Genomic DNA, 26903 nt, shown 5'->3' with positions numbered 1-26903 from the left:
ACACCAACTAAAGTGCAGGACGTGTCGAACTTGATTTTTGGTGTGGAGCCAGTTATTATCATAAATATTTCCTTATCGCTCACCACATGCTGACTGCCTGAGCCTGAAACGTTTGTTTTAAATTGGCACACCACACGCCGTACCCAACACTTCTACACTATAGTGTAAACACTTAGTTTTTAAAACGAACAAAGCTAATTAGCGGAGCTCAACGTGTTAATTGGCCAGAACGAGACGTAACATGTCGTATGAAATCTATTCGTTATCAGATTAACTTCGATCAAACAATTATCAAAATAATATTTATCAGTGTTATGAAAAATTTTATGAAAAATCCTTCGTTTGTGAAATTAATAGCATTAATGATAAATAATAGTGGATAGTACTGATAGTAGTCATCGTATAGTATCAGTAGTTGTATACGTTTTGTCCATGCTAATCACGATCACATTAGAATAATAAGTAATAACACCTCCAAGGTTCCAAATTTAGCACGATAGAAATCTGAAATCGATTACTTCTATCGCGCACTTAAATTAATCGTAAACATTTTCAAGCTTGCGATTCGACCAAATTTTGTTATCGTTTCTTCATAGTCTGCTAGCGTATTATTGAAACACCACTGGTGCACAAGATATGTTGCAAACTGACGTTTCAGATGGCTGCACCAACGTCTGTGTAGATGATTCCGAGTTCAATGTCTCGTTCGTTTTGCTGCGGAATGTAAGTTGAATTTTATCTCATAACGGTGATAAACAATGGGACTTTCCAGCGATGACTGCTGTCGATGTGTAAGAGTATAGAACCGTCAACCGGTTCAGTATTTGACTATCTGTGGCTCACACAATTGATAAAACAATAGTATCTACCTGTGACCTGCCCTACTACTTTGTTAAGGATAAAAAAAAAAAATTAAAAATCTGTCATATGTCACTGTGTGATGTTTGGTGAACATTATGCATCGTTCAATGCCTAGTAATATTCTTTTGCTAATTATTTTTGTTTAGTTTTATATCTGTCCGATAAATATTTCTTAAACACCAATCAATGCACAGTTATAACTTATAACTTATTAAGTTTATGTATATCAAACAACGTTCAAATATATATTTTTGAAATTTAACATACGTTGTTCTCAAATATTCTATTAATTTATTTGCAAAACAACAGTATATTATTGGTGACATTTAAATTATCATGACTAAAATAATAATGAGTATACATCACTGATGCCTATACTATACTAGATTAGGAACTCTGAATAAAGTGAATACATAATAATAAAGATCTTCCATTATGTTTTGGGTTGGCATATATATATATATATATTAATTTAAAAATTATTAAATATTTAGGCAGGTAACATATTAAAACGTATTAAAAGATTGAACATGTTCGTATTCGTATTTAATTTACCTACAAAATTAATTTTATGATGAGTTCCTTAACTAGTGTAGTATAGAGGTTTATAACACCAGTGTTCCAATCATGACCAAAATACACTTTGTCATGGTTTCAATATTGTATTAATATTCGATAATATGTAAACAAACTACTCAACAGGTTCTTATAAGCCTTTTTTATTCTACCATTGATGAAATTGTTAAATGAGGAGAAAAAGGCGTAACAATTTGTTTATCATTAGGCCATTCAGAAAAATAGGCACTGTATGTAAAATCCATTGCTATTCATTTTGTAATCAATCGGTTAATATTTTCAGATTTAATATTTAAAAACTGTATATAATTATTCAGTTAACCGTTTTAATTTTAATTATGGATGATGATAACTGTCTTCAACTGAATGATGATCCAATTCAGTTTGTTCCTGCAAGTGTAAGCAAAACAACAAATGTGTTTTACGATGAAATTACTGGACAGGTAAACAAACTATATACAATAAATAATATAAATTTAATAAAACAAGATTTAAGTATGAAGTAATGATATTCATTTATGATTTTATATTGTTGTTATATTAATTATATTTACTAAATGCTTTTCATGTAATAGTTTGAAACTGTAAATACCAATTATTATTACTATTTATAGCTTACACTTTTTTAGATAATTACTGTTCATTCTGGTGAGCTGACTGAAATAATTGTGACATCAAGTAATCGTTATAGAGAAAATATGGTATTTAAAATTGAAGATCGGGGACCAGTGTCGTCAATAAAAATGTCCCTGGACTGTAAAATATTAACAATGATGAGAACAGCTTTATCTGTGGTAAGTTTTTGTGCATATATATTTTATCAAAATATATGGTGACATTTTAATTGACTTTAAATAGTAAGGTAAAATATAAAGTGTATAGTATACATTATTTAATGGTAATTACTAATTTTTATCAAATACAATTCACATTTTCTATTTATTTTGTTGAAAATCATAATTTTATTTTTATTTTTCACTGTGTTGTACAGCTGTTTAATACACAATGTCTTACATCTAATATATTAAGCATATGAATAAAAAGTTACTTATGTAATATTATTTATTATTCTCCAAAACAAAAACAAATTTTAAAATTAATAAATGTTAGTATTTAAATAGGTTTATTTGTTTTAATGTTTAGTTAAATACCCATGCAAAAGTATTAGGTAGATTTTTTTTAATGTACGATAATGCATTGTTATATGGTTAAGAAAAATAATTCTTCAATATTATTGAAAATAAATTCAAATATTATTGAGACTACAGTTGCATACTTCAATTCAAGCTACTTTTTAAATTATTTATATAACAAGCTTTGTTTGTTTATCATAAAAATTTAAATTTAGTTTTATAGGTTTGAAATAATGAATGAATTATTGTATCAATAATTTAATATTGTAATATCAAATCTGTCAAATTATATCATTATTAAAATGTATGTTGATAATTTTACTGTTACTTTTGTTGTACCTATGTCATTTATTACATATTATATAATTTCTAGGAATTAATGGATATTAAAGAAAATACATTACAAAGTCCTTATTTTTTGTACTGTAAATTAAAAGGTGCCAAATTGTTGGGCTTTATTTGGACTAGTAACAATGAAATACTATTAATTAGTGATAAAGGTGTAGAATTATACCAGGTAAAATAAAAACTTAATACTTTAAACTTTTTAAATCATGCATATATTCATGTCTTTATATAGGTTGAAGGCCAACCTAAGCAACGTATATTATTTTCAAAATCCATAAATTTGCATGTAAATTGGTTTATTTACTCTAATCACTCAAAAATATTACTGCTGTCTATGAATTCTTTTGGAGATTTTCAACCCCTCCACATTTTACCTGGAAATATTAACAAACTGACAAAATTAGAAAGTATTAATAAAATCATCTAATTAATAATGATGATGAAATTTTATTTTTATTTTTTTGTAGTTGATTTAGATATTTCTCTTAATATACCAAATCAATCAATTAGTGAACGAAATATTGTAATGACAACTGTATACAACATACTCAGGATATTAGTTTTACCAACAAGTCATAGTCGTAATGAAATAATAATTTATTCGTTAAACAAGTATAGTGTATTATAATTTAATTATATTATGTATAAACACATTAATCTATGTTTCACAAAAAAAAAAACAATTAATTATTTTTTTACAGAATGATGACGTTTAAAAAATCACATATTCTACGATTAACACACAATGGTAAATTATTGATTAATGTAGTTGATAATTTGATTGTCGTTCATTACCAACACACAAAGGTTATTTATCATTAAGCTTGTGGTATTTATAAATATAATACATTAATCTATAACATATAATTTTTATTATTTAGTCTTCTTCTGTATTTGACATATATATGGAAGCTGCAAAAGAGCATACGGTATCACATTATTTACCTATCTTAGATAATCTATCAATTAAAAGAACAGTTCAAAGAGAAGGAGGAGCATATTACATTTCTCATCTATGTATCCTTTTTTTATAATTGAAATATAAAGCAATTTGAAATTTAATTATATTTACTTAATAATTGAATTTTAAGGCAAAATAAATACTTGAGTCACTTTATTCTGTCCAATATACACAATAGCTATGAAAATATTATTTCATAATAACACATTTTTTTTTTTCATTTGAAAATACAAAATAATTATTAAAAACTAATAAAACATAAGAAAGCTTATTTTACTTTCATTTTGAAATTGACATTTAATTGTATCAAATAATGTATTTTGTTGAAAATTATTTATACATTTTGTGCTCCAACTTTATAGTTGGGATACCTCTGTTCATACGATAATTGTATGATTGCATTAATGTTGACGTACAATGTAAAATTTTATCTAATCCTTGTCATAAATATTATAACCAATACATGTTTATTCTAGCCAGTACTTTATTTTTAAGTCCTAATGGGATACTTTTATTCATCAGTAGTGTGTTTATTCATACATTTTTTTTTTTTTAACTATAATAGTTAAATTATTTTAAATCATTATAATTATTCTTATACTGATAAACTGTTTTGTTATGATTTTTTTTAATGCATAGTTAAATATTTTTAGGGAATAAATACATGTACATTTTAAGGTTCTTTTAATATAGTCCCTAATCTAAATTAAAAGAAATTTTAACTTATAAATTGCATCTGATGACAATTTAAAACTTTGTTAGAAAAAAATTGTATGTGGTATATTTTTATATCACTTCTAAATTGAAAAAATGATATATTTAGGTACTTTAAGTAATTATTTTAATGTTTTATTTTGATTTCAACAATGTATTTCAAAACATATTCTATAATAAAATTAAAAAAAAAAAAAAGGTATTTTCTAATTATGATATTTTCATTATTATTCAAATCAAAATGATTCTGTACCTTAACTTTGTGACATATTTTTTAAACTGGTTTTAAAAATTCATATAAAAATGTTTATAATTAGTTTTGCAATATTACATGAAATAGTTATATTGATTAAATATTATTATAAATTAATAAAAAATAAAATTATCCATATGTTCTTTAATATTTTGATCACAGATTCAAGTATTTGCATTTCGTTTCAACCCAACATAATAATAGATGCAAAATTAGGTTATCTATGGTATGTACTTTATTTTATATTACAATTTTTAGTTTGTTTGATACTTAGGTTACTTTTTATATTGATTTTGATATTAAATAATTGAATTATATCAAAATTACTTATATAAAATATAATAAATAATAAATATTTTTTGACTTGGTCAAAGATCTTAGTAATAAGCTTAGTATAAGGGCTGGGATTTTAATGCCTTAAAAAATCTCAAAATAAACTAGAAAAACTAGAAAAACTTAAAAAATGCATTATCAAAATAAAATGAATACATTTATTTGCAAGAGCTAAAAAAAATTTTTTTAGAAATGTACTTTTATTATTTAAATAATTTTTTAGCACTAAGTATTAAAGATAATGTAAGAAATATTTTATAATAATTTTACTAAAAATTATTTCTTGAAAATTTTAGTTCTATTGGGAAAATTATTTTTTGGCAATAACTTACATGTTACATATCTTACAAAATAACACCAACCCATTGGTTGAAAAAAATGATGTCCAAATTTTTGTACTTCAAACGCATACAATCGATTTTACTTAAACAATTTACTTTTGGCATTTTCTATAGTCAATTTTGAAAGGAAATTAACTAGAATAATAAAATAATATAATAAATTCACATAGCATTTACGACATCAAAAGTTATACTAAAGAATATAATTGTTCTTTGATTTTAACAATTTAAAATAGGTAGACACCACCAACCATTATCAAGGTTTTGATAATTTCAACTATATTATTTGATAATGTAATTCTTAAACGAATCCTACATGTATCTAGTAAATTAAATTAAAATAAACAAGTTTCTTGAGGACATATTTTGTAGCACCTAATTTTACACTAACAATTTGAAAAATTTATAAAATATATGCACTAAAACAAATAAAATTTAGCAGTTGAACTTTATTAGTCCAGATTTTGCTTAATCTGGTCACATTTTAAATCAGTGTATATACTATTATTAAAGAAACTTCAAACCCTCTAAACCTAACCATTGAAAAAATAAATCTTTGGTCACAGATCCTCAACTGTCCTTTACAGCGGCGTAGCCAGGATTTTTTTTCGGGGTAGGCTGATCAATTTTTTACACAGCAGTGCATTAAATACCTATACTAGCACGTCCGAAGCTATAGAAAACTAGCAAAATAAAGATGACAATTTAAAATTAGTAAAATACAATTTAAGACTTTTTGAGCGAATATCATAGATCATTAAAATAATTTTTTTATTTTCTTAAAATTTCAGTGGGGAGGGGTCTGAGGGGGTTGCAGCCCCCCCTCTCATGGCTACGCCACTGGTCCTTTAACTTTCACCAACACTATCTAGTATGTATCGTTTTGAAAATGTGGCTTGAAAACTGCAGTATCTACAAAAATATTAATTTGCTTCTGGAACTTCAATTCATTATATTATACATATTATAGATTGCAAAATATATTTTTGCGTTGATTAATTTTTAATTATTTAAGAGGACGCCACATCCATATTTGTTGTATCAGTCTAACAAACCCGTAACATACCTTAAAAATTAGAGTGAATTTACGTACAGCAGTTTACGTTTTATTCCGATAGTTTAAAAATTAAAGTGAATAGGCCTATTAAGAAACTTGATGGTAAGAACATCATCTGTGTTTTTTTGGAAATATTTTACGATAACTCAGTTTTTAAGTGAGTTATGAGCATTTTTATTTTACAATGTATTATACGTGCTTAACTCACTTAAAAATTGAACTATCGTAAAAATGCTTCCAACAAAACACAGATAATGTTCTTACCATAAAGTTTCATAATAAATCTATTCACTCTAACTTTTAAGCTAACAGAGTAAAACGTGAACTGTTTAGTATAAATTTGGTATGTTACCTAAGCGTTTGTATAAGACTGAGACAACAAATATGGGTGTGGCGTCCTCTTAAGTTGAATTATCTGACATTTTAATTTTTTTTACAGGCATTTCAAACTAAACTTATCGGCTGTATCCAAAGTAATTATGGATAAATGTTCTCTTATTGATTTTCTTCTTTTACGTCCAAACTCAAAAGATATCACTTTGGAGGTATTATTTATGCTTATGTTTAATTATATTTAAATATATAAATTTACTAAGATTTTAATTATTATTTATGGATTATATGTCCAAAGCATAATATTTATCCTGGTATTGAAATTTTATTACATTTAGGTACATTGTCATTTTTGATATTTTGTTAATGAAGTACATGGCTAGTTTGTACAAAATATAAAAATAAAAATAATTATATTAACATAGAATAATTTTAAAAAAAGCGGGTAAGTCGTGGATGTCGCTCTGCTGTACAGTAGGTTACTGTAATGGATGGGATTAGATTTGAATAAAATGATAGGTATCATTGTATACGAAAAACGATTCTGAACGGAGATGATTTGTCAGTTTAGGATATATTATATTTAAATATTGTCATATATTCTATTTTGAAACAAATATTTTATTTTTCAATTAAGACGCATTTTGCATAAGGCACGGTTAATTAATTAGTGTAGTTATCATAATTCATAATACCTTATATTATCATAGATATACGAATACCTGGTTTGAGGGTAAATCGTTATCATTACGCGATTTCATAAAAATGTAAAACTCAAACGCTCAAAACATTTTTCCTATAATGACACTTCAAATTTTCTCTATAGCTATTTGAAGCAAAACTTATGGAAAACTTGGTGTTAAATTGTATAACCTTAGATATAAATACAAACAATATTATGAATTTTGAACTACAAAATAATTTGCAAATATTCATGGTTTTGACGAATTTTTGTCAATATTTGAAATTCAAATGCTAATAAAAATTTAATTTGAATTTCCGATGGACATTTTTTTTGTGATAAAGATTGAAAAACTTGTAAGGAGCCTTGTATTAAATTTTCAAATCTTAGGTATAAAAGGAAAATTTTTTATGAATTTATAGAATAAAATAATTTACGAATTTTCGTGATTTTTACGTATGTTGTCAAAATTAAAATTTGAATGCATGTAAAAAAAAAAATGTAGCTATATATTTCTTTTATTTTTCAACTGATATTGCAAAAGTATATTATGAGCCTTATATTAAATTCTCAAATCTTAGAATTAAAAAGAAAAACTTTTATGAATTTCGATCTAACATAATTTGAACATTGCCGTAATTTTTATGTATTTGGTCAAAATTTGAACTGTAAAATCTTATAAAAAAAATTTGTGACAATATATTTCTTTTATTTTTCAACTGCTATTGTAAAAATATGATAGGAGCCTTGTATTAAATTCACAAATCTTAGATTTAAAAAGAAAAACTTTTATGAATTTCTATCTAAGATAATTTGAACATTGCCGTAATTTTTACGTATTTAGTCAATATTTGAACTTCAAATGCTAATAAAAAAAATTGTACCTATGTATTCTTATAATTTTTTAATCACTTTAAGAATAACTTATGAGGAACTTTGTATTAAATTTTCAAGTATTTTGATAGGGCCAAAAAAATTTTATCGACACTTCAAAAAAAAATTTTCAGACAAATTGAAAATTTCAGTCGTCTATAAATATCTCAAAAAAAGTCAAACTATTTTGAAAATTTAATCATGTAAAGAAAATACCAATCCTAATAACTGGTAAAATTTTCAAGTATCTAGGACTTATACTTTTTGAATAATAACAAATATTTAAAATCGTTTCAGGATAAATCGTTATCGTTACGCTATTTCGTAAAAATTTAAAATTCAAACGCACTTAAAATTTTTTCTATAATGATACTTCGAGTTTTCTCTATAGCTACTTGAAGGAAAACTTATGGAGAACTTAGTGTTGTATTTTTAATCCTTAGTTATAAACGCAAAAAATTTTATGATTTTTCAACTTCAAAATTACTTGCAAATTTTCGCGTTTTCGACAGATTTCGTAAAATTTTGAACTGTAAACGATTATTAAAAAAAATTGTGACTTACGATTTTAAATTTTTTTTAGCTACAATAAGAAAAACTCATAAGGAACCTTGTATTAAATTTTCAAGTTTTTTTGGTCGTCCAACATTTTTTTACCGACACTTCAAAAAAAAATTCTCAAAAAAAGTGTAAATTTCAGTGGTCTATAAATAACTCAAAAAGAGTCAAACATTTTTGAAAATTAAACTGTATATAGAGAACACTAACATAAACATTTGGTGAAAATTTCAAGTATTTCAAGTGATTATTTTTTGAATTACAACCATATAAAAAAATCGATTTGGTCGAAAACTGATTTTGCGTAAAAATTCCCGTTTTTCTGTCATTTTTTTTTTGTTTTTCTCGATTTTTTTGAAAACTGTTGGAAAATGTTTATTTTTGACCTCTATAATGCACCAAGGATCTTCAATTTTACATCGGAAACCACCCCCAAAGTTTGAAATCGAAGTATTATTTCGACTAGTTATGCTGTACACAGACACAAAAAAAAAACAAAAAAAAAAAAAAAAAAAACACACATCATTGTGAAATCAATACATTCATCACTTCGTTCAGAATCTAAAAAATAATAATAATAGTGTGTAAATATTTTTAAAAACATGAAATACTTTAAATTATTTAGATCAAGCTTCTCCAACCATTTTTAACAGTGAACACATCCATGATACGTTTTGACTTATTATGGGCATACATTGTTTAGATATGAATAGAGATATAATGTAATTGAAGATATATAGGAATTATTTTCAGTGATTAATGTATTAAAAGAGGGTAAGTGGATGTCGCTCTTCAGTACACCAGGTTACAAGTGGGTTATTTTAAAGGATGTTATTAAATTTGAATTCAATTATATAATATCAATAATATCATTGTATACGAAGAAAGAGGTGGAGGCATTTTATCAGTCTAGGATATTTTAAATAAATAATTTATAAATTTTTAATTTTCAAGTTATACAGTTATTAAAAAAAAACCAAGCCTATGTATTTTTATATTATTCAACTGCTATTTATAAACTTATGGAGAACCTTGCATTACATTTTCAAGCTTTTTGACCTAACTAATAAAAGCTCATTGGTATTTATAGAATAAAAACTAAAAAAAAAAAACAGAAAATTGAAATTATCTCTAAATAACTGGAAGATTTGAAATGTTTTGAAAATGTCATCAAGTATAAGAATTGATGAAGTAAACATGGTGTAAATTTTAAGTTTTTGCAATTATTAGTTTTGGACAACAAAAAAGAATGTTGGTATGAGAAAAATTGAATGGAATATACAATGCTGTAAAATTTTAAATTCAAAGACCCATATAAATTTAATTTGACAAAAATCTTGTGTTGAATTTTTAAATCTTAGATTTAAAAGAAGAATGTTTTTAAATTTGTTACTTATTATATAGGTACTAATTTTTAAAACTCAAAGTAATTTGCACATTTTTATGTTTTTGACATATTTTATCAGAGTTGAACTTAAAATGATTATAAAAAAAAAATTGTGACTGTATTTTTAACTACCATTATAATAATTTATTAGAAAGCTTGAATTAAATTTTTAAGCTTTTTTATCCAATGAATAAAATTTTATTGACATTTATGGAAAAAAAAACTAAAAAAATTGAAAACTGAAAATGTACGTAAACTGCTTTAAATTCTATGGTGTATAACAATAATGCTAATATAAACATTCTGTGAAAATTGCATGTATCTACGGTAATTTGTTTTAAAGTTACACTACAATCAAGAAATCAATTTTGTGTAAAAAATTCCCATTTTTCTTTTTATTTCAACTGCTTATAGTGTACACACGCACACAAATAAAAAACACATCATTTTAAAATCAATACATTCATTGTTCTGCTCAGAATCTAAAATAAAACTAACTAACTTGGAGACACTTGAACTAGATCAATAAGTGAAATAAAGAATTAAGTCTTGTTGAAAGTGTAAAATATATTTTCCAAGGGATAGAGGGTTTTTTAATTATTTTAAGAAAAATGTCTATGCTTAAAGCATAATTGATACTCAGAATAACTCACAGCCATTAAATAGTATCGAATAATTATTTATCTATATACTTTTATATTTAATTATATACCTAATATTCTAAAAATAATAGTTTAAAAAACCAAATAGTTTTAGCATAAATCTTTGCAACATAATATGATGTTGTCTAGTTATTTTATAAATTCATACAATGGTTGAAATTACATAATTACAAACCACAATTTTCTATGTTTAGATATATTCATTACAATATGTATAGATATAACATGTTATCATACATTACATATTTATAATTTTAATGTATTTATTAATATTATTATGTTATTCTTAAAGCTATGCACATTATATATTTGTTTTTAATTTAGGTATTACAACATATGATTTTAGAAAAAAGAAGTAATTTGATTGAAATAGGCAATGTTTTTGATCATTTGAATATTGTCTACAAGAAACATCTCAACCACCATATTATGAACACCAGTCCATTACCTAATGACTATATGATTGTTGCTGAATCATTAAAATGCAAAGTTGTTATAGAACAATTGGATGTTTACAAACATGTGTTTGTAAAATTAGTTGATAAATTAGGAAATTCTAAAGGTGCATAACCATTTAAAAATTTATATTATTAAAAATCTTTAAATTAAGTTATCTTTTAATATTTATCTAAAAAAAAATTGTATTGTATTAGTCTAATTTATAAAGCATTTAAATATTTGATTATCACATTTTGTGTTGCAGACGATAAAAAGTTTACAGTTTCAATATTAGTTGAATACATACGATCGCTGACAGATAACAAAATAACTATTGAACACTTCCTTTATGAATTACTTATAAACTGTCTAGTAATCAATAAAATGTATTTTCAGCTTCATCAGATGGTGCAATACCACATTGTTATTGATTCTAAGCCATTGGTGAATATAATTATATTGTTTGTTTAATGAAATTTAATATTTAAGTACATTTTTAAAGAGCAAGTTGTGTACTAATTTAGAATTGCTATATTATTTCAGGCTTGTTTATTATTATCTTTGGAATCACTTTATTCACCAGCTTATCAGATGGCTCTTGACATGTTACATAGATTGAATACAGCTCATGAAGAGATTGTTGAAGTTTTGCTTTCCAAGAAACAAGTCATCCCATCTATGAGGCAAGTATAACAAAACTGTTAACGTAAATATATCACACCCACATGTGTTGTTTCTGGTTTACAAATATATTGCATAGCATATATGTTGCTTTCAGCTGAACCAATTATGTATTGTTAGCTTTAATATCATGGTAAACTACCTAGTATCAAATTTAATGGTAACAACATGATCCATGTTTTTATGTCAGTTTTATACAATATTTCAATGTTTCAGTGAATTGTCAGTATGTAAATGTAAAATATTAAATAATGCAACTCAATATACTCTTAAATCACTTAAATAATTGTATCCTAATCATCATACGTACAAATACACTTCATTCTTACCTTTTTATGTTTAATCATAGGTTAGGTTAGGTTAAAAAAAAAAAATTAATTTACTATGTAATTTAAAAGTAAGAACACCAAATTGGTTTATTAAATTAAATGTTATGCTGTTCTTTTGTAAGACAGAAAATAGCATGCAGCCAAATAATTATGCCATCCTCTTCAGACATTTATATCCTGTCAGCCCTAGGTGCTCATTTTTTAAAATACTTCAGCAGGTATTGCTGATGAAATAAGTATCCACATTAATGTAGTGAAATAAATAGCTTAACCAAATAAGGCTTAAGGCCTTTATCATATAAAATTAATGCTCTTTAAAGTATTTGTTTATGTTTTGAATTTACAGATATATGTCACAACACAATATGCTAGATCATTCTACTTATAGAAAATTGACCGAAATCGCAATGTCAACTGATAATTCAAAAATATTGCATTCTACTAAAGAAGAATTTATACAAAGAAAAGTAACCTCAAATGATGAACTTGACACAAATACCAAAGGATAGTTTTAAAATAAGTTTAATAAAATATTTAAGCAATATGACTATTATTTAACAATGTATTAAAATTTAAATACTTGATATTTATAGTTTCAGAATACTTATGTTATTACTTTAAATCATTTATTATTTATTTATTTTTGTTAATACAAATATTTTGTTATGATTTATTATAAATAATTGTATTGCTGATTTTATCTTTTAAAATAAGACAATAAATATAAATATAAAGCAGGGATATTTTTATAAAACTATATCCAACCACCAATTTTAAAAATTCATTAAATTTACATTAATAATGGTTGTCTATTCTGAATATAAAAGAAAAAATAACTTAATTCTATCGGCTTCTATTAACCATATTAAAAATAACCTCATTTCAAAAAAAAAAAAATTTAATACCATTACTCAAGTATTATTAATAGTAACTCATATAATATTAAAATGTACTTCTTTGTACGTATTTTCTAATAAACCTTTAACTTTATCATTTCTGATGGTTCAGAAGTATATTTTACCAACTTAACTTTTGTTATAAATGATTTGATTGTTTACTCTGCTAGCTTTAATAAAAGCAAAAAAATATGAAGATGGTACATTATTAAAAAAAAAATTACATAAGTTTGTAGATATAATTATACACTGATAACATTATTATTTAATTATTTATTATAATCATAATTGTCACTATATTATTATATATATATGTATAATGGGTGTATAATTTTTATATTATCAATAAATATACATAAGCAGTTATAATTAAAAGTTTGATTTTAATAATATTATATTTTAAATTTAAACATATTTTGATATTTAAGATTCTATCTGCTATTACAAATTAGTTACATTTATTAAATATACAGTTGCTAGTTTAAAAATTGAGTTTATTATGAAATATTACAATCATAAAATTATTTTATATAATATGTGACCAGCATGTAAATAGTTTCCAATTAAAAGACATAATAATAATAATAGTATAAAATATACGATAGAGAAAAAGGCAATACAAAAGTTATCATTTTCAAAACACCTTAACCTAATGGCTATAATAATAGTATATTCATTACTCATTACAACCAGGCGCGCCATGTTGGACTTTCATAACATAATATTTCTTTATGGAAAGCTTGGTTTATGAGATCAGGAATCTGAAAGTATAATTAAAATAGTTGTTATAAAATAAAAACCATCGAATGTGATTAATAATATTATTCTAGAAATATTACTGGATTGTGCGTTGAAGAATATTTTAGTTTATTAAAATTGTTTAGTATATACTTTAAGTTTTCATCAACTATTTCAAAAATGCTCATCTCATTCCTTGATATTTTCTTGCAAGTTTTCTAAAATAAATCACAATATTGAATGAATACAATTCTGTAGTTCATTTTCAGCATACTTAATACTTGATACTTAATAAAGTGTTATTGCTGTTTACAGCAGAAAACCAGTTAAAAATCAAAATTTAGTTAAAAATAAATTCAAATTAATTAATGAGTCAATTATAATTTTGTTTCATTAATTTTAATATTATTTACTATGTTTATATGATTGTGTCAATGTGGTTAAACATAACATATTACTAAAAATAATTTTATAGCTAGTTTTCATACACATATAATGTACCTTACAAAATATCCAAAATTACTATACAAATATAATATTAGGAATAATAATTATTAGTATTTATTAAATTATAGGTACTTCATTAAATATATTTTAAAACTAAAACATATACCAAAGTCATTGGATTACTTACAATATTATAATAAGCCATAAATTCATCCTTCAATAATAATCTTAGTACAACACTAAAATCGTCAATATTGTTGATTAAGCAATTGCCAGTTACAGTAATGCAATTTATCATTTGATATTTACGATAAGGTGTGATAAACTTTGTCAAATTTGGTGTTAAACGAAAAGGTATTATGTGATTTTGAACTAAGTTTCCTGTAAAGATATAAGTATTGTTTTTTAAGCACAAGCCACAAATATACTCAGTGTTGAATTACTGACCATGAACTTCACTCAAATTAAATCTATAGAATAAAGCAACAGCAACTCCATTATTTTTGTCAATATTCAGCATCTCAGGCTTCAATTTGATAAGGTTAAATGCATACTCAAAGAAACAAAGAAGTGAGTAATTTTCAACAAACTAAAAAATGTTAATTAAAGATAATTGTATTACAGTTATATTTTTAAAATAATTATAAGTATAGATTTTATATAAAATAGTAATATATAATATTTCATTCTAAGCATATTACTTACAGTTTTGCGGAATGTCCAATAATCTGATTGCAATGGGTATATCGATGAAACCCAATTTTTCAGCACTTCATCTGAGCCATATTCGTTGCCTACTGTAAGTAAACATTCCATTAAAGGCTGAGTCCTCTCAGTCTAGAAAACACAACATAAAGACATTTAAATTTTGAGAAATTTAAAAATATATACAATATATTTGACCTACAATAATACATGTACTCAATACTGAAAACCAAAAATCAATATCTTCATGAATCCATGACACTTTAGACTTATTAGGCCTTTTTTTCATTTCTGTGTATATTTCAAATAGTGAAAATATTGAGTTCTTTTTAGTTTCAACCATTCTTAAATTTGGTGCGATTGTGAATGTATTGGGTATAGAAAACATTAAATGTCTCTTAGCAGTTTCCTATAACAAAATTTTTAATTTTTAATTAAATACAATTTCAACTATGAAAACTTAAAATCTAATTTACTCTATATTTATCTAAATTACTTTAAAATCATGCAAATAGCTATTTGCTACACGGAATAATTGAAAAACTCTATCTTCAGATTCAATTGCCTGGCCTCTCGAAATATTATAAGTATATATATGACCATCAGTTCCACGAATAGACAACTGTTTAAAAACAGTGCCATTTTTATCAATAAGATGTACATGACCACTGAAATTATGTATTCTGACAGCCCCAGAAGAATCCTAAAACATTAATAGTCACAAAAAGTATTGGAATAATTGATCAAACAGTTAATTAATTAATAATAATATTTTTAATTTTTTTTAAGCCATTACGTCAATATAATAGTCGCTGGGTATCCTTATAACAGACCAATCAAATTGATGGATTGTGGGACATCGAAAATGATGAACGAATCTCGCTGGATAATTCGATTTGTCTTCAATGTACTTGATCCATTTTTTTAGTTGAATTATCAATAGTTTGATAGTAGAAACTGAAGTAGAGCTGAAATCTGACGAAAACTTTTGCTTGAAGAATGAATAACATACTGACAAATTATCCGGGACAAAAAATGTTTTCTTCATTTGCAATTGTACTAAGTTAAAAAATAAAAAATATGTTAATTTTACATAACCAAAGGCTAAAACATTCATGATAGCAATAAAATGCAGAGGGATAGTTTAACAGCACTGCCAAGACAATAAGATTTTACCATTTCAAAGAAACGTAACATCGCAGCAATGTGTATACTGAATATAATACAACAAAATGTAATGTGAAAATTATTGCAAAAAAGTGTAAAAGTAGCAAACAATCTGCTTACAAAATAAGGAACGGCTTGGATGTTTAGGAAATCACAAATTTTTTTCTATTTATCCAATTTAATGCTAACCTAGGTACAAATTTAATTCATGTTCTAATGAATCAAATAATACTATTTTTATTTTGCATCTTCAATGGTTTTGAATTTTAGTTTCACATTTTGGTATTTTAAAAATAAAAAAGCATATTTCAATTCATTTTTAAAGAAAAAATTTTAAATAACGAACTACACAATTAAAATGTATTTTAAATTGTATATAAAAAAATAATAAGTAAAAATAAAATATCTATGTTTTATGAATTATAATAATTTTTTAGTGCATAAATGCATGCATATTACAGTAGTTTTAAGTGCATAAACATTCAAGCCCTAGTTATAAAACGGCTGCATCCGAATTGCGTGCGGAAAAAAAGAACTATGTTTGACAACAACCGAATTGCGTGCGCGGTTTTTTCGAGACACAGCCGAATTGCGTGCGTGGTTTCTTCATGACAGAGCTGAATTACGTGCGTATATTTTATTTAAAGACAACCGGTATCGTAATATCTGTATCTGATATGATAGCTATATATGGGTATTATCATATGGTATTATGTACTATGCAGGGAATGGGATTTTTCGGCAATAAGATATAAGCTGATAAATAATATTAAACGATCTATATTCTATATGCATCAATTTCAAAATAAAATGTTAACTCGTTTGGAATTTATTGAAATTTTTTGCTACTCATATAAAATATTTCAATATAATTGTTTTTACGAGATACCTAATAATTTTATTGTATTATCACTTGAATTAATATTGTTTTAATAATTTGTATTCGAAGAATAAATGTATTCTTTAATTATTTAGTGTAAATAAATCTGGCACACTGTGCGGCATCAACACTGTATCTCGTACGCAACTCGGCTCTCTCACAGAAGAACCGCGCACGCAACTCAACCCTGTTATGAAAATACCACGCACGCAATTCGACCCAGAAAACGATTTTCGCACGCAACTCGGAACCTCCGTATAAAACATACCAAATTAGTAAATGAAAATTAGGTTAGGTGAAATTTAATTAAGTACGAGTACATGCTAAAATGTATTTTTTTAATATTAAATTATTGAGAATTTTTTCAAATGTCATAAATTAATTTTAGATGAGAAATTCATTTAATTTTTTCTTTTTCACCTAATATAAGATATTTTAATCGAAATTTTCCAATAATTTTTTCCTCTCAAAAAAAAATTTCACTGGAAAGTTGTGTAATTTATTGCCATGAGATATTTTCAATTTTTATTAATTTTTCTTATAATATTAAATTTTATAATTTATACAAGTATGCTAGAATGAGTGTCAAAAAATATACTTGGTAATTTTATAGACAGACACACCGTGTCTGCTAAGAATGGTTTATTGTATGCAATAATATATCGTTGAATTCAAATATAACACATCTATTACAACGACATTTTTCACAACCACTGCACATCAGTGTGATACCCATTTGCCCACAATTTTTAATTTTATTAGTTTTTTTTAAGTGTATGATAAGTATACATACTTGTGTTAACATCTTCAGCAACAAATGATATGATTATGGTTTTAATAAAATTTGAAATTTCTCTTGGAACCCGTACATTCAAATTTTTATTTTTAAATGCAAAATCATAACTAAGATACAAGCACTCATATAACTTTCGACGTAGTTCTTCATCCCAACTTTCACCTAATGAAGTTATCTGCAATAAAAACATTTTAAATTAATATAATTTATTTTAAATACTTGAATTTTAAATTTAGAATTTATAGTAAGATTCATTTTAATACAATTATTTTTATCAGCCTACACTTTATTTATGCTCAAAATAATTTAACTAAAAATATTTTATAGTTATGCTGAATGAATTAGTAGTATAGCTGATTTATGAAAATTGTACAAAAGTAGAGAATCAATCATCATATTTTACAACAGATGTTTTATTATATTGTGTTACTTAGTATACAATCTAAATACAGGTAAAATTATTGAAAACTTGAATTATAACAAAATATATTTATTTAACAAATAATGATAGCTATATTTTTTAATTTGTAAAAACATTTAAATAACATTAAAAAACTAATAATGTGTTAATATTAAATGCATGTTGATTGCTTTAAATAATAGTAACTTAACTTAAAACAATTTTTATCACCTGAATTAAAATTTATTCTTTACATAGTTTATATTAATTTAAAAACTAAGAGTCCATGTAGTCAAAAAATTGACTATAAAATATAAATTATAACATTTGTCAGTATTAGGTTAAGACAGAAATAAACAATAAAGTATTCTAAAAATAAACTGTATTAAACTAACCTGATCAATAAAAAAGTCCAATTGAATTATACCTGAATTACATTTCTGAATCAAAGTCATCATTTGTTTGATCTTATCAATTTTTAACATTTTATATGTTTTTTTTCGAACATCATCTGCTTTATGAATAACAAAGTATTAACAAATTAGAAAATAAAATAAATTAAGTAGTGAATGTGTAAAATATTGTACATACGTGTTAATTTATTTTCAGACATAGTTTCCTATAAAAAAATATATTAATATATATGGTTTTATTTTATAAAAATATACTATTATCTAATGTTTATAATTTATATTACCATTGCGTTATTCATTTTTACAGTGAGGTACATTCTATTCAAAGTCAAATACATTTTTTGTGGATACCATTGTCCAATCTATAGTAATATTATAAAAGTAAATTTTATGTGATTAATTGAAACACAGCAAAAGTACATAATATAATAAATAATACTAAACCTGAACTTAAATCTAATCAATGATGTATTTATACTTGAATTTCTTTAACAGGATTTATATTTAAAAAAATAAAATGTGTTTAATTACCTTTGAAATAATTTTAACAATGGCTTTGATATTTTTTTCTACAAAGATATTTAGCATTTGAGGAAGCCATATATCAGAAAATATTAAATTACAGTTTTCAAAAGTGCGTAATAATGTGTACTTGTCATCATCATGTGTTAAAAGCCATAAAATCTGATTAAAAATAATTTGTACATATTAAAAAATAATAATAATTTGCATTTTCAATAAATACTTACCCTGGCCATTACAATATTGCATTTGATATTAGTAGTAAATGTAGATGCTATTATGTAGCATTTAATAGCTGATAATGCTATATTTAAATCTTTAATGGGCAACTGATTAAAATTATGTTCAATTAATGTTGCCCATTGGAGCCAAGCATTTTCTAACAATTCATTGCAATTTAAAGTTGTTAAAAAGTTGTTTAATTGCGCTTGTCGGTTGGAGCATTTATGCAAATGCAGAGAAATCAATTTAAAATTATCTTCTATTATACATTGCCATTTAATATCTATACATTTCTTATTTTCTTTAGTAGAAAAAAACATTTTATAATATTTTGAGGCAATATCTGTATTACCACAAAAATCTTGAAAGCTGCCTATTATTGTTAATAATAGAGGTTTCATATCATCCATAAAATCATTGCGTAGTGGTAGATTTGATAGATCATTGAATTTCTAAAAAAACAAAATAAGTTATTGGATTTGCGAACATATTATATGTAATAATATATTAGTATATATTATAACAATATTTAACTAATTATCAGTTTTCCTTTTTTTAAATATTAAATATTATTGCTATACATAATTATAGTAAGGGTTTGGGACTTGTTTCATTTGCATTTCCTTTGATAACATCTGTAGAATATTTGAAGTAAGATATAATTTGAAGCTATGAGTTTGAAATATTATCAGCAAATTTATTTTATGATATAGAGTACAGTACAAAAGGATTTTCAAAAATTTAAATTTTAATGAAATCCACAAACAAAATTTTCAGATTCATGGTAGAAATTGAAAATATTTTTCTGTTTATTTTATGGTTGCATATTGTAATAGTAGTACTAGAGAATAGAGATAAGTAAAATATTTATTCATAAATGGTAACCATTGGTTACTTGGGCAAACTAAGTACAAGTGTGAATTTTGATATATAATGACAATGATTACATTGACATAACCTCAAATCTAAGTTTGTAGCTTATACACTCATAAACGACTTAATTGATTTTGATGAAAATTATTTTTAGTGGTATTAGAAAAGTTTAGTGAGGATGTAGTTTAAACTACGTAAAAAAGTACCCCAATGTTATAAAATCCAATCTGAGATTCTAGATTGAATTACTTCACAAGGCTAGGTACACTGAAGCCAATTTGTCCGTAAACTAAAGTACACTAAATCTGAGATAAAATCAGATCAAGATACACCAATATAGCGTATAAACTAAACAGGATTTTACGCAAAAAAAAACTGCACCTGAAGCTGGGCTTGCTATTCAGCTAATTATATATACAATTTAAAATTGTATTACTTATTCAATCTAATCTATTATTTATTTTATTTTTATTATTTTTGCAATGAAGTGTACCATGATATAGAATTTTTTTCAATGTATTTATTGTATTTATTATTTTTAACTTATATAATTATTTAAAAAATTGAACTTCAGAATTAGAAAATAATATTCATAAATATGATGATACAATTTTACATATACAATAAATAATCTGCTTATAATTTTTATTGTTTAAGTAAGTTTAATATTTAGGAAAACCTTTAGTAAACACTCGTTTATTTGCCTTTAAAACCATAGAAATATGCTCCAAAAAAAAAAAAAAAAATAGCCATAAATAAAAATACCATACATTTTAATTGAATATTATTTGGTATTTTAATTTAGAATTTATATAAATAAAATATTATTACTATTTTAATAAACAAATAATTATCATTGCTTAACATGTCACTTAAAAGTTGTTTTTTTTTTTAGTTGATGTTAATGCATTAATATGTTTTCTCCTATTGATAAATGTTACTGAATCAACAATTTTTTTCCACGGAGACATTAATATTACAAATTTTACGAATTCCTTATTTGTTTAAATAGTCACGTAAGCAAGATGTAGATGATTTTATTTTGGACATTTTTAAAATTTCGAATAGAAAATAAAAACATCTGTGATATGACCGTGGTGGTCACACAACTGGCTAATTTTTATTTGTTATTTGTCCGAGTACAGGTGACGCTTCAAAGTCAATAATGAAGATAAGATAAAAATTAAATTGAAAAATAAAAATTGACTATGTTTATGGTAAAATACAATAAACCTTTTAGTTCAACTTGAATATTAAGGAACAATGATAAAATAAACCAAAAAAATATGCACTTTACATTGATATACAAAACCCTATTCGGCTACTCATAATATATTACATACAGACTTACAGAATGTAACAAAAAAACACTACAAAAGAAATGACTTTTATTTTATTCATTTTTTTTTTTTTTTTTTTTTTAGAAAAATTCTAAGCAAATTTGTAAACATGGTTTTTAGGCATATTTTGATTGTAAAAACATTTATTTAAGTCATGTAGTACCTAACCTAACCAGATCAAACAGGAAAAATCGTTTCGGGTTGTTCTCAAAAACCTCCACCACTCAACTCCAATCGATTTCTTAACTGAAGAAATCGAGCATCTAGGCTTCAAGGTTAAACAAGTCGTCAACGTTCTTCAACGACTTACTAAAAAACCATTACCCGTTTTCTTCATCGACCTCGAACCCAATATAAACAATAGCGATGTATTCAAAGTAAAATCAATCTGTCACTCTATGATTAAATTCGAAGAACCTAGACCTAATAAACAGGCAATCCAATGCCACCGCTGCCAAAATTTCGGTCATACTAGGAGTTACTGTAACCATCAACCCCGATGTGTCAAGTGTGAAGGCCATCATTCAACCTCCGAGTGTCAGAAACTCAAAGAAGACCCGCCGAAATGTACCTTGTGCGGTGGATCCCATCCTGCCAACTACCGCGGCTGCCCGATCTTCAAGGATCTCCAACAGAAAAAATGACCAACTCTAAAAACACCTCCAAAACATTTTCTAATCCAAATTCAAATGTATCAAATGCTAACGCCAATGTACAAGCACCCATTGGTTTCACTCCCAACCAAATTCCCCTCAACCCAACACATAATCCCTCTTATGCTACGATTACTAGCCAAACCACCCCCTCCAACCATTCCCAGGTCAATGATGCTCATGTTAATAATACCAACTCTGATGCCCTCTCCCAGCAACTTGCATCATTTATATTAGATTTAAAATCTTTAATCAACCCCCTAATTTCTCTCCTCACTACTGTTATTAACAAAATACTTCTCAAAAATGACTAACAATAACTCAAACAATAACTCTTCTCTCAGATTATTCCTCTGGAACTCAAACGGCCTCCAACAACACAAAAATGAACTAGAAACCGTTTTATACGACCACATAATTGACATTGCCTTACTAACCGAAACCCATTTTACTGCTAAATCCATCTTCAAAATCCATAATTATTCATTGTACAGATCCGATCATCCCGATGGCACAGCTCATGCTCATCCTGTATACTTGTATCCAATTCAATCCAACACAATGTTCTAGTTCCTTACCAAAAACCATCAATCCAAGCAACAAATATTTCTATTAAAATTAACAATGCACCTTTAACTATATCCTCGGTTTACAGCCCTCCTTGTAATTCCATCCGTCAAGAAGACAACGTTAATTTTTTCAACTCTCTAGGTAATTATTTTATTGCGGGAGGAGATTTTAATGCTAAACATCCTATGTGGGGCTGTTTTTCCAACAATCACAGGGGGAAAATTCTTCACTTAGTCATTTCAAACTATCACTACTACTTCGTTTCACCAACAGGTCCTACATATTGGCCAACCCATTCAAACAGAAACCCGGATATACTCGATTTCTTTGCCACAAACACCTCTAATTCATTGAGTAAAAATATTGAAAATATTTGTGATATAGCCAGTGACCATTCCCCCGTTATTCTTTCAGTAGGTGGAACCCCCTCTTTATCTCTCACACATGGGCCGATCGTTTGGGAAACGTTCAAAACCTATTTGGACGACAATATCAATCTCAAAATCTCCCTTAAATCTACCAACGAAATTGAAATAGCTGCCCAAAATCTCGTTAAATTAATAACCGATGCAGCTTCAAATTCTACAATTCCAACCCATCAGCACCAAAATGTCCCAAAAAATATTCTTCCTATACATTTACGTCGCCTTATTAACGAAAAAAGATATGCTAGGTCTGTCTGGCAACGCACCCACCTTCCCAGTGACAAAACCAGTTATAATCAAATTTCCAATAAACTGAAAAAAATTCTTTCAAAATATAAATACGAAAACTACACCACTTATCTTCAATCTTTAAAGACCTCTGACAACTCTCTATGGAAGGCCACTAAAAGATGAACCAAAATTAAAGAACTATCTCCACCTCTCCTAAAAGAAAATAATACCTTAACAGTAACCGACATTGAAAAGTCTATCTTGTTCGGTGAGCACTTAGAATTCGCATTCAAAAACCACCAATATCCAAGACCTGATCCTAGTCATACAGATAAAGTCAACAATTTCCTCTCGTCTCCTCTACCCATGTCCCTTCCCACCAAACCTATATCTCCAGGTGAAATCAGTAGTATCATTAAAAAACTTCCGATCGGTAAAGCTCCAGGTTATGATCTTATCACCAACAAAGTTTTAAAAAATCTCTCCAAGAAAGGGATATTATTATTAACATTTATTTATAATCCCATACTGCGTCTATCATACTTCCCTGCCATCTGGAAAATTGCTGTCGTAATTCTCATTCCGAAAGTCGGTAAACCTAAAAACATAGTTACCTCGTATAGACCCATTAGCTTGCTGCCCACCTTAGGCAAACTCTTTGAAAAATGTCTCCTCAAGAGAATCAGACCCATCTTATCCGAGCATAGTATTATACCTAATACTCAATTTGGTTTTCGATCAAAATATTCGACTCTGCATCAAGTACACCGTCTAACTGACACGATTGCCTTTGCGCTCGAAAACAAAAAATACTGTACAGGTCTTTTTCTCGACGTCGCACAGGCGTTTGATAAAGTATGGCATAATGGACTTCTATTCAAACTAAAACAATTTATGCCAGCTCCACTATACCTTATCCTAAAATCATATTTAGAACGCAGAAAATTCAAGGTCAGACACGGCAATGCTTTCTCTCCACTGTTTAACATCGAAGCAGGTGTCCCTCAAGGTAGCGACCTCTCTCCTGACTTATATAACATCTTTACATTGGACATCCCTAAAACCGACAACACTCTACTTGCTACATTTGCCGACGATACTGCTATCCTCTCAAGTAATAGTGACATAACTATAGCTGCACAACACCTTCAAGAACATTTAAATCTTATAGATAACTGGGCCAATAACTGGATGATTAGTATAAACGAGTAAATCTTCCCAAGTCACTTTCGCTCTACGCCCTGGCATTTGCCCTACCATCAAACTTAAAGACAAAAGTATACCTATCTCGAACGAGACAAAGTATCTAGGTATAATTTTAGATAAACGTTTAACTTGGAAACTCCATCTCCAAAACAAAAGGAAACTTGCCAACAGTAGACTCCATCTCTTCCGACCTCTTCTTAAATCTAAACTTAATCTAAAAACCAAAATGTTATTGTATAATACAATGATCAGACCTGTCTGGTCGTATGGTATTCAAATATGGGGGATGGCCAAACCCTCAAACATTCGCCCCATCCAATCTTTCCAAAACATTGCCCTACGTACTTTAACTGGTGCTCCATGGTACATGACAAACCTTTCACTTCACAACGACCTCAAAGTAACTAATGTCAATGACTACACCAAAATTCACTACCACCGTTTCCACTCCCAACTCAACTCCAATACTAATCCTCTCATTAAAGATATGGCTTCACTGCATATCCCAGGCAACCCCCCTCGCAGGCTCAAACGAAATTGGAATCGAGATCTCCTTAAGTGATCTAAATCCAACTATAACTTCTTAGGTGTTACCAATAGGTGACTTCCTTAAAAGTTGTTGTTTTAAAAAAAAAAATTATGTATATATTCTATATCAAAATTACTAAATGTGCTTGTTGTACAGATTGTTTTTGAAAATAAAAAAAAATAAAAAGTCATGTAGTTTATTTTTCACAATTTTTTTTTCTTGAAATCTGATTCTTTTGTCAGTGAAGTTAATCTAGTGTAAAAAAACATTTTAAATTCAAAAAGTGTACATTTTTTCAAATATTTTAAGAGAAATTTTGTTAAAGTATTTGAGAAGATCTTAATATTTTAAATATCATAAGAAATAAACCACTTGATTAAGATAAATGGTCTTACAATCAAAAGTTTTCTTGAAACCAAACATAATCTGATTTAAAATTTTCAGTATTAAAAAATAATAACAAATAATTTTGCATTATATATGTGCTAATAAATTAAATAGATGAAAATAAAATATTTTGTAGTTATTTTATTTATCAGATATTTTTAGTTTCTGTTAAATTATTTATAAGATTTATCCACAAAAAAAAAAATCTTATTCAGCTAGTTGTATTATAAGCAAATATCTACAATTAATATTATATTCTGTGATATGTACCAATAGAAATTATTTATCAAAAAACTTTTATCATAGAATACAAAATTCTTGAATAAACATCCCCTTTAAAATGCAAATTTTGTAAAAACCCTTTCAAATATATGCCTACACGATGGTACAAACGTACCATGAAAATATCAAGTCTCCAATTATGATAGTTTAGGTACTATATTGATCAGTCAGTAAGTTAACTAACAAATCTCTAGAGTTTGATCCAATTTTCCAGGAAACTTGTTTAATTTTGATTCCCGTAAACACCTTATTTGGACAATCACGAAAATAAAAAATAAAAATTAGCCAATCTCAAGTGAAATGATTACCATCAAATATTTCATAATTTTTTATATAGCTTAGCTTTTTGATGACTCAATTAAATTGTCTAAGGGGTAACTTTCGATAATTCATAAGTGAAAACTATATTAAAATCTATTGAATACTTTTATATGTGCGTATATACAAAAAGAAGCTTTTATTCTCTAATTAATATAAATTATACTAACTTTGTTGTATTTTATAACTTTTAACTGTTTACATTTCACCTCCAAGTTCATCTTATGCAACCAATTAGATATTGTAATATTACTAAGATTAATACTATTTAATATATTAATAGATACATCACTCATGTTATGCTTTAATGCTATTTCTCCAAAAAGTAATTTTGATTTATCCTGCAAATTATTACAAAAAATATTTACTGTTTGATATTAAAT

General features: G+C 26.1%; 2 protein-coding genes across 3 annotated transcripts in view; one reads left to right on the top strand and one right to left on the bottom strand.

Moving 5' to 3' along the window:
* Positions 1–57: 57 nt before the first annotated feature.
* Bulli (regulator of MON1-CCZ1 complex protein bulli) lies at positions 58–13150 on the top strand. 2 transcript variants are annotated; one of them, XM_089230909.1, is made up of 14 exons: positions 58–723; positions 1721–1880; positions 2067–2231; positions 2944–3087; positions 3151–3325; positions 3386–3530; positions 3620–3725; positions 3800–3935; positions 5009–5072; positions 7017–7122; positions 11397–11634; positions 11776–11954; positions 12054–12193; positions 12867–13150. In XM_089230909.1, exons 2-14 carry the CDS (start codon positions 1776–1778, stop codon positions 13027–13029), a joined length of 1866 nt encoding a protein of 621 aa, XP_089087035.1. In that variant the 5' UTR covers positions 58–723; positions 1721–1775; the 3' UTR covers positions 13030–13150. The 2 variants fall into 2 exon arrangements, with proteins under 2 accessions (XP_089087035.1, XP_089087039.1); XM_089230913.1 differs by lacking the exon at positions 58–723 and adding an exon at positions 959–975.
* Positions 13151–13550: 400 nt separating this feature from the next.
* LOC107164346 (transformation/transcription domain-associated protein-like) overlaps positions 13551–26903 on the bottom strand; it is a 42494-nt gene continuing 29141 nt past the window's right edge. The window contains exons 48-62 of the mRNA XM_089214936.1: positions 26691–26861; positions 19712–20158; positions 19494–19646; positions 19247–19324; positions 19141–19168; positions 18945–19063; positions 18147–18324; positions 16103–16365; positions 15803–16009; positions 15509–15715; positions 15307–15438; positions 15049–15190; positions 14789–14982; positions 14256–14372; positions 13551–14177 (exon numbers count right to left, since the gene is read on the bottom strand). Coding sequence (XP_089071062.1) covers positions 14100–14177; positions 14256–14372; positions 14789–14982; positions 15049–15190; positions 15307–15438; positions 15509–15715; positions 15803–16009; positions 16103–16365; positions 18147–18324; positions 18945–19063; positions 19141–19168; positions 19247–19324; positions 19494–19646; positions 19712–20158; positions 26691–26861 — 2514 coding nt within the window. The 3' untranslated portion in view covers positions 13551–14099. The remainder of the gene's footprint in view (positions 14178–14255; positions 14373–14788; positions 14983–15048; positions 15191–15306; positions 15439–15508; positions 15716–15802; positions 16010–16102; positions 16366–18146; positions 18325–18944; positions 19064–19140; positions 19169–19246; positions 19325–19493; positions 19647–19711; positions 20159–26690; positions 26862–26903) is intronic.

Source organism: Diuraphis noxia, unplaced genomic scaffold, assembly GCF_037042655.1.
Source record: "Diuraphis noxia isolate RWA-SAM2 unplaced genomic scaffold, SU_Dnox_SAM2 contig0001, whole genome shotgun sequence".
NCBI classification, from domain to species: domain Eukaryota; kingdom Metazoa; phylum Arthropoda; class Insecta; order Hemiptera; family Aphididae; genus Diuraphis; species Diuraphis noxia.
The sequence above is the reverse complement of the archived record's forward strand: the minus strand, read 5'-3'. Positions and strand labels throughout refer to the sequence as shown.